Here is a 9,312-nt window from a genome sequence, read left to right as displayed (position 1 = left end):
GGCCCCGGGCCCTGCCACCTGGGAAGCGGCCGCAGCGGGAGCCGCCGCGGCGTCCAGGTGAGTCCAGTCCGCACCCCGCGGCGGGGCTTCGAGCGCCGGTCCCCTGGCAGCGCTTGGCCGAGGTCGGGACCTGCACTCCCGGACTTTTCCAGAAAGGCCGAGGGGTCGGTCGGGACTTCGTGGGAGACGGTTAGAGAGACCGGGCAGCCCGCGGCCGACGATCCCAGCTCTCCCCCCCCCCCATGCTGCGGTGACCCCCGACCCCGCATTCTGGCTTCCATCCACTGGACAAACGACTTGTGGAGACCCCAGAGAAGAAAGAGGAAGGACGGGTTTCATTTAATTTCCTCTAATGTGTCATGAGCGCGCTCTGCATATTATACAGACATCTATACACACAGATGCATACATAATATACATTTATTTATTTAAAGCAAATTGGTCGTCACTTCCTTGAAAAATATTTCCTAGAACTCTGCCTGGAGTTGTGGCTCAAGCCCTAGAGCACCTGCCCAGCAAACGCAAGGCCCTGAATTCAAACGCTAAATTCCTAGAAGAACTCATACTTTAGGAAACTTGCGCACTAATTATTAAGTTAGCCTCCAGAGGATTTGAACCGGTTTACATCCTATCCACGTGTCTGGGAATGTTGTTTTCCATCTTGACCAGGGCGATAGGCACAGTATGTTGTCAAATGGTCTTCGTTGGCATAGCGGGTGTATGTATGCGTTTTTCATATATATATCGTACGTGTCACTCAATCTTGTGTTGATTGGTCATGTCTGTTGCTTTTCTGTGGATGTTGGTACTGAGATTTGAGGCATACCCCCAGCTCTTGCATTTTAAAATGTTTTTCCTTTTAGATGTTCTCCTTTTACTCAGTCATTTGAAGGATTCCTTAGCATTGTACAGACAGGAGTAGGATCATCTAGGAGCTGCAATGTCTTGCAGAGTAAGAGAGGACATTAGAGTCAGACACTGCTTTGCCACTTGCATACCTTGGGCGGGTCTATGAGTTCATCCGGGTCCCTCATTTCATCTTTTAGGAATGACAGTGGAAGGAGGGGGAAGCTGGTGATGGCCCATCTGAAGTCCATTGTATTACAAACCATCCTAAATGCAGCCTCAAGGCCCTGCCTCCTCCTAGCCTGGGTTCTTTTGGCTTTTATTTTTGGCTGGTCTTTGAAGACTTCCCCCAGGTCTATTGTAAATAATACATTTCTCTCCCCTTCTCTCCCTGTTTTTTGTTTCCAAGGATTCCTTCTTGATTGTAGACTGACAAGGCCATTTTGTTGGCTTGCCCAGCACCTTGTGGGTTATTCTTTTTACTTTATTTTTACCCAGCCACATTTAAAAGGATTGAGGGAATGAGGAGAAAGAAACAGAGGTTTAATCTGCCACCAAGGTTAAATCCCTGAGGGGAAAAAAAAATCCCTCATTGCAGGTAAGTGCAGGGTTTTTGTTGTTGTTTTTATTTTTTTGGTCAGTCATGGGGCTTGAACTCTGGGCTTGGGCACTATCCCTCAGCTCTTCAGCTCAAGGCGAGCTCTCTACCGCTTGAGCCACAGCACCACTTCTAGTTTTTCTAGTGGTTTATTGGAGATAAGATTCTCATGGACTTAACTGCCCCAGCTGGCTTTGAACTGTGATCCTCAGATCTTAGCCTCCTGAGAAGCTAGGATTACAGGCATGAGCCACCGGTACTGGGCTATGAGTGCCATTTTTAACATCAAACCAAATTGAGAATAGGCGATCCTTGTTTTTGTTTCTTTAAAAAAAAATCTCAAAAGTGGGGCTGAGGATGTAGGTCAACGGTAGAGCATTTGCCAAACATGCACAGGCCTTGAGTCATATCCCCAGCCATAGGGGGGAAAAAGCCTGGCATTTGTGGCACACCTGTAATCCTAACAACTAAGAAGGTTGAGATCTGAGGATTGTGGTCCAAACCTAGTCTAGGCAGGAAAGTCTGTGAGATTCATCTCCAATTAATTATGGAGAGAAAGAGAGAAAACATAGGTGGAGCTGTGGCTCAAGCCATAGAAGCCTTAATCAAAAAAACCAAGAACAGTGCCCAAGCCCCAGGGCTGGCACCAAAAATTAAAAAGTAAAGGAAAGAAACTTGAAGTTTGTTGGTGTTTCGATTTTCATGACAGTTTGCCAATATCACCAGTACATAGTTTCTGTACTAGTTTTCTCATGGCCCGTAAATGACCCATATTTCTCAAGGTTGTGCAGTAGGCACATGACGGTTCTGAGATAGGAAATGTATTTGTAGCATCAGTCAGTGAGCTCTCCTGTGTTAATCACACTTTCCACATCCTCTGTGATTGTATTTCATTTTTTTTGCTTGCTTGTTGGAAATTTTATTGAGGGGTTAACTCAAGTTTCTGAAGATTACCAGCTTGGCTCATTTTGGGGTGCTCCCTTTCCCCTGAGTATTGCTAGTGGAATGCTTCAGCTGTGGCCCAGGCCATTTGGTTTAATCCATGTTGCACATAGGATACCTGTAAGCCTGCACAAGGTCAGGATAAGTTCCCACCTGTACCACTTACAAGTGGTACAATCTAGGGTGAGAATTGCAACACCTCTGTGTGTCAGAGGCTCTTCCCCTAAATGGATGCAATAGTAAGAACCATCCTGGGATGATCATGAAACCCTTACAGCCAAGTCCGGTATGTGGGAAATACTGAATGCTAGCTGGGCTCATGTGTACCTGGGGCACCTTTGGGAATTGTGCATGCTGTGATTGGTCCCTCTTGAATGTTGTGGGTGGCCTTTGTATCCTGTACCTATAGGTGTCTCAGACACACGTGGCTTTGTGGGACAGCTGAGGGGACCAGAATGTCTACCATCAGGTGTTTCCCCTTTGGAGTCTTGCATCTGTTTACTCAACTTGCCTCTTTCTGTAGGATGTTCAGTGTAACCAAGGCCACGGAGAAGGCTCTGCTTCAGCACTTCATATACCAGAAGTTGGAGATCGCCTATGCCATACACAAGCCCTTTCCGTTCTTCGAGGCCCTCCGAGACAACAAATTCATCACGGAGAGGGTGTACAGAGTGAGTCTTGTGGACCCCTTCCCACAGTAGCCCAGCTCTCTCCAAGTACACTCAAATCATGACCCACCAATGCTTCTAGACAATGGAGACCCAGCTCAGGCACATTCATTATTGCAGAAGGGAGAGAGGATGTCACAGGAGTTGTATTAGTTTGAGATTACCATGGGGGCTGCCATGGCAAACAAGCATGAGCCAGGGTGAGGCTCATTCTCACAGGTCTAAAGGTCAAGCTTGCTTCCTTCTTAATGTTCTGAGGAGAACCCATTTTGGTTACAAGTGGCCCATAGTAATCCTTTATCTTCCCCATACAGTCACTCTACTTCAGCCTGTTTCCATACTATAATGTCTTTTTTGGATCTTGTCCACTTTTCTCTTTTTTGAACATTTGCTTTTAAGGTCCATCTTAATCTGAGATCCTTAATTACGTCTACAAAAACTCATTCTGTGAATAACTTCATATTCATTGGTTATAAATGGACATACCGCTGTTTGGGGGTGGGGCGCCATTCAACCTAGTTGGGGTGATACACATGCCATCCCAGGGTTTTTGTTTTGTTTTTTTGCTTTTTTTGTGTGTGTATTTTTTTTGCTGGTCCTCAGGCTTGAACTCAGGGCTTGGACACTGTCTTTGAGCTTTTTCACTCATGACTGGTGCTCTACCACTCGAGCCTCAGCTCCACTTGTAGCTTTTTGATGGTTAATTGGAACTAAGAGTCTCATGGACTTTTCTGCATGGGCTGGCTTTGAACAATGATCCTCAGATCTCAGTTCCTGAGTAGCTAGAGATGTGAGCTGTAGAGCCTGTCTCAAGACTTACTTTTAAGGATAGATTGTTTACTCCTGTAACCATGCCTCTAAATATATGTAGGCTAATGTGAGGACTGCGACCTCTCTAATTTAGATACCTTGACTCTACATTTGATGTTAAACTTTCCTCTTAAAGAGATAAAATAGAGATGGATACTGGTGGCTCATGCCTGTAATCCTGGCTGTTTAGGAAGTGGATATCTGAAGATATAGGTTCAAAGTCCCATGTAGGAAAGTCCATGAGACTCTTCTCTCTGATAAATTACCAAAAAAGGCCAAAAGTGGCACTATGTCTCAAATGGTAGAGTGCTCACCTTGAACAAAAGAAGCTCAAGGACAGTACCCAGGCCCTGACTTCAAGCCCCAGGACTGGAGAAGAAAAAAAAAAGACAAAATAGAGCTGGACACTAGTGGCTCATGCCTGTAATCCTAGGTGTTCAGAAAGCCAAGATTGAGGCCTATAATCCTAAATGTTCAGAAAGCTGAGATTGAGGATCACAGTTGAAAGCCAGTCCAGGCAGGAAAGTCCATGAGAATCTTATCTCTAATCACTCACCTAAAAGCAGGAAGTGGGGGTGTGGCTCAAGTGGTAGAGCACTAGCATTGAGCAAAAAAGCTCAGGGACAGCACCCAGGCCCTGAAATCAAGCCCCAGGACACACACACACACACACACACACACACGACCAACACACACACGACACGACAAAATAGCCAAGCATAATGATTCATGCCAGTAATCCCAGCACTCAAAAGGCTGTAACCAGCCAGCATGAGCTTTATCATGACATAGTCAGACCCTGACAAAGAGTAAACTGGTTTTCTGATGGCTCAGAAAACCACAGATGTGTAATGCTCCACTCAGGGCTCATCATTTACATTAACCCCTTTGGTTGAGTTTTCAAAGGAATCCCTGGAAGCCTGTGGAAATCTGGTGCCCATTTCCAGAGTGGTGCACAACGTTCTCACCAAACTGGAGAAGACTTTTGACTTGCCGCTTCTGATGACACTGTTCAGCCAGAGTAACCTGCGTGAATATCCCGATCTCATGGTCATTTTCAGGAGCTTCGGAAGCGGTAATGTGCTGCTTGAATGCTTTCTGCGTGGGAGAGGTGGCTGTGCTAGAAGTCTGGGGATTTGCACTCTGCTTGGGAAGGTATGGGCCAGATGCAGAAGGCACATCTGGAAGGAATACAGACATCTGTCTTACCTACCCAGTGAATTAGGGGGCAAAGGTAGCGTTTAATATACTTGGCAATCTCCAGGGAGTGCTATTAGATGACAGAAATTCCAGAAACCAGGTCTGACTGGGAGAAGCAGTGAGAAAGAAGGGAGAAGAATAGACAATAAATATCTCTTTTGTTAATATATTGTCCCAAACACTTTATAGGGATCTCGTGTGTGTGTGTGTGTGTGTGTGTGTGTGTGTGTGTGTATGTGTGTGCGTGTGTGCGCGAGCGCGCGCGCACGTGCACTTACCTGTGCATGTGAGTGTGCCAGCCAGTCCTGGGGCTTGAACCTCAGGGCCTGGATGCTTTTCCTGAGATTTTTTTGCTCAAGGCTAGAGCTCTACACTTGAGCCACATCACCACTTCTGGTTTTCTGGTGGTTAATTGGAAATAAGAGTCTCATGGACTCTCCTGCATGGGCTGGCTTTGAACCTCAGTCCTTAGATCTAAGCCTCCTGAATAGCTAGGATTACAGGTATGAGCCACCAATACCTGGCTATTCACATGTTATCTTTAAGAGAACTCTATGAAGTCATCAGTAGCTGCACTTAATAGACAAGGAAGTTACAGCTCAGAAGTAACTTTCTTCAAGTTATTTGCTCATTTAGAAGTAGAACCAGTAGTCCTATTTGGATCTTCACATACCAGGACCAAAGATCATAGCCACTATTCTAAACAAGAGCAGTAGGAAGGCAGATTGTCAGGCTTTGGGATGGAAGAAAGGTAGCTGAGAATAAGGGAGGACTCTTGGACAGGCACTGAAAGAGAGGTTAAGAGAAAGAATGGAGAAGTAAATGAGAATGAATGAAAAGCTGGTGCGTTGATTGTCTTTCCATCACTATAGCAAAAGGCCCGAGATGGTTCACTTATAAAGAGAAAAGGTTCTTTTTGGCTCATAGCTTTGTAGAGTCCAGTCTATGATCAGTTGTCTGTTGTTGCTTTAGGCCTCAAGACAGGAGTGTGTAGTAAAGTAAACCTGCTCATTAGGTGGCCAGAAGGTAGAGAAAGGAGAGATCAGGGCCCCGCAGTCCCCTTCAGAGACACGTCCTAACCACCTCCTACCATCTTTCTATGATACTGTCCTGTGGAACTAGCTTTTAGCACATAGACTTTTGGGTAACATTGAGCATCCAAGTTGTCCAACTGGATAAATAAAGGTAAAGAAAGGTTGGAAGAAAGCTCTCTTACCCCAAAATGAGCAGGGACGGACACTGTCAGTGGAGGAGTCACCACTGTGGACCACTCCTCTGCTCCCTGACACTTCGTCATCACTAGGCTTCTCAATAAAGGAAGAATGGATTCCTAAAGCTAAGGGGAAAGTTCCCCTCCGGGCAGACGCAGCAGTACTTGAATCCAATCTCCTGGCCACATGGAATTAGGGCAGGGCTTCGGTGATATGTGAAACTTGTCTGAGAACCAAAAAGCCCCTGATGCAGCTGTGTTGCTGGCCTGGCTGGGCTTCAGCATCTTCCTGGACCTGTGGCTGTGTGATTTTATTCTGGGTCCAATTCTAAATACATTTCCCTTTCTGTTCACCGCTGAGACAGTTTTACTTCTGTTATAAATGACAGAGAAGAACCGACAAAGCCGAGCAGACACCATGCAGAGGAACCACCTATCAGCAATGGAAGGCACAGAGGCTGAGGCAGCACAGAGAGCAAAATCTAGAATACAGCAATCCCAGTCTACTCTGCCAAGAATTTGTGGTTTATCTTACTTACTCCAAGGAGATATGTGTGTTTATTAAAACAGAAACCTCTAAACTGGTTGCTGGTGGCTCAATTCTATAATTGTAGCCACTTAGTATAGATGTGATCTGAGAATCATTGTTTGAAACCAGCCCAGGCAAAAAAGTCCATGCAACTGTTTAGCTAGAAAAAGCCGGCATTGGGGCTGTGGCCAAAAGTAGTAGAGCAGCAGCCTTCAGTAGAAAAGGTTTCAAGGAACAGTGCCCAGGCCCTGAGTTCAAGCCCTAGTACTGGCACGTGCATACACACACAAAGACTTAGGTTAAAATCATAACTTTTCTATAATTGACTAAATGCCGTGAAACCAGAATCAAAGTAGAATTCCTAGGTAAGAAGTCAAGCTCAACTTTATGTGTTAAAACATTGGTAATTGATCTGAGACTAAATGCAGTTATGATAGCACTGCATGCCAGATTGAATCAATGAAACAGAAAGGGGCCACATATAGACAGCTACAGTAATGGTTCTGTGTGCGCTAGGGGAGGATGGCTGGGCGCCCTGTCCTGTTAGAAGTCATGCATTAACCCCTAGGATCCCCTTCCTGGACAGTCCTGAGTCTCGAGGGTGCTGATGTGTTCTCTTCCCCAACCCCAGTTGTTGCGTCCTATGAGCACTGGAGCAGAACCACACCAAGTGGCTCAGTAGAAGAGAGCTCCCTGCAGACCCCGCAGCTCCCGGGGCCCCATCCACCCACCCTGAGCTCTCTGCTGTGTACGCCTGGAGTCACTGAGCTCCAAGCAGCCTCGGAGCAAATCAACAAGATCCTACATGAACGGCCCAGCCCTTCCAACCCTGCCCTGCCTCTCCCTGGACTCATCCAGGAAGGACAAAACAGTCCAGGTAAGAAAGATACTCCAGGGCTGGGAAGGTGGCTCAGTGGTAGAGCGCTTGCCTTGCACGCCTGAGGCCCTTGGTTCGATTCCTCAGCACCACATAAGCAAAAAGAAAAAAGCTGGAAGTGGCACTCTGGCTCAAGTGGTAGAGCGCTAGCCTTGAGCTGAAGAGCTGAGGGACAGTGCCCAGGCCCAGAGTTCAGGCCCCACGACCAGACCCCCCCCCCCCAAAAAAAAAAAAAGAAAGAAAGATACTCCAACACCCAGGCACACACAGCCTAGCGTGCCTGGGCTGTGTTGCCTAGAAACCTGTGTTCCTGTCTTGTATTGATTTGGACCTTCCTGGACTGGAGTCGTAGCTAGTGGTAGCAGGTGAAAAAAAAACTAATTTAACCAAGTAATGGAGGCTCACTCTTATCCTAGGTACTCAAGAGGTTGAGATCTGAGGTTCGCAAGTTGAAGCCAACCTAGTCAGGAAAGTCTGTGAGACTCTTATCTCTAATTACCAAAAAAGCCAGAAGTGGGTCTGTGGTTCAAGTAATAGAGTGCCAACATCAAGTAAAATAAGCTCAGGAGGGCTGAGAAGGTGGTTCAGTGGTAGCATCAGGCCCTGGGTTCAATTCCTCAGCACCACATAAGCAGAAAAAGCCAGTAGTGGTGCTGTGGCTCAAGTGGTAGAGCGCTTGCCTTGAGCTCAGGGACAACGCCCAGGCCCAGAGTTCAAGACCCAGGACTGACATACATACATACATACATGCATACATAGGCAAGCAAGCTCAGGGACAGTGCTCAGGCCTTGAATTCAGGCTCCAGGATTGGTACACACACACACACACGCACACACCCTAATTTCAATCACCACACACACACACAGACACACACACACATACATGCATACATAAGCAAGCAAGCTCAGGGACAGTGCTCAGGCCTTGAATTCAGGCTCCAGGATTGGTACACACACACACACCCTAATTTCAATCACACACACACACCCTAATTTCAAACACACACACACACCCTAATTTCAATCACACACACACACCCTAATTTCAAACACACACACACACACACCCTAATTTCAGTCACCAAGTAAGGTAGCCCCAATCACCAAGTAAGCTAGCCCTTCCCATGTTTCACCTCTTCTGGGAAGAATTACAAGCACTTCCAGGAAGCACCTAGCACACTTGCAAACAAGAAAGGAAAGGAGTTCTGTCCTCCTGAAGATGCTGCTTTCTGTAGTTCCAGTCATACTGTGTTATAAGCCTTTACCATGGGACTGCAGCCATGGTGCCCAGCTCTGCAAACCCTGTTCACTTGCACCTTTCCTTTATATGGTTCTAGGAGCCAGGCAAGACGGTGCACTTGGGAGGTTGAGGCAGGAGAATAGTGAATTTGAGACCATAGTCTCAGTAGCTAAGACCGTGGGTAACTGACTGCCATCCTCGTTACCTGCCTTGCCTCTTTGTCTCTTTCTAGGACCCGGACAGTTTCTTGTCTGTTTTCTATACCCTGCATCTGAAAGTAGTCTTTGTTAGAAAGCCCACAGCTGGGCAGAGGGCACTGCTGTCTTCCCTTTCTGCAGTGATAATACCTCCCTATTGTCAGACAGAATACCCTCCCTTCCCACAGCCCTGAC

At 46.7% G+C, this 9,312-nt stretch overlaps 1 protein-coding gene across 1 annotated transcript in view; it reads left to right on the top strand.

Annotated features, from left to right (window-relative positions):
• The first annotated feature begins 6 nt into the window (after positions 1-6).
• Positions 7-9,312, top strand: part of Sp110 (SP110 nuclear body protein) — a 24,072-nt gene continuing 14,766 nt past the window's right edge. Inside the window, exons 1-4 of the mRNA XM_013027802.1 lie at positions 7-57; positions 2,910-3,057; positions 4,771-4,939; positions 7,435-7,680. Of these exons, the coding sequence (XP_012883256.1) occupies positions 2,911-3,057; positions 4,771-4,939; positions 7,435-7,680 (562 nt within the window). The 5' untranslated portion in view covers positions 7-57; position 2,910. The remainder of the gene's footprint in view (positions 58-2,909; positions 3,058-4,770; positions 4,940-7,434; positions 7,681-9,312) is intronic.

The sequence above is a fragment of the Dipodomys ordii genome, unplaced genomic scaffold, assembly GCF_000151885.1.
Source record: "Dipodomys ordii isolate 6190 unplaced genomic scaffold, Dord_2.0 Scaffold1, whole genome shotgun sequence".
In the NCBI taxonomy this organism is placed as follows: Eukaryota; Metazoa; Chordata; class Mammalia; order Rodentia; family Heteromyidae; genus Dipodomys; species Dipodomys ordii.
The sequence above is the reverse complement of the archived record's forward strand: the minus strand, read 5'-3'. Positions and strand labels throughout refer to the sequence as shown.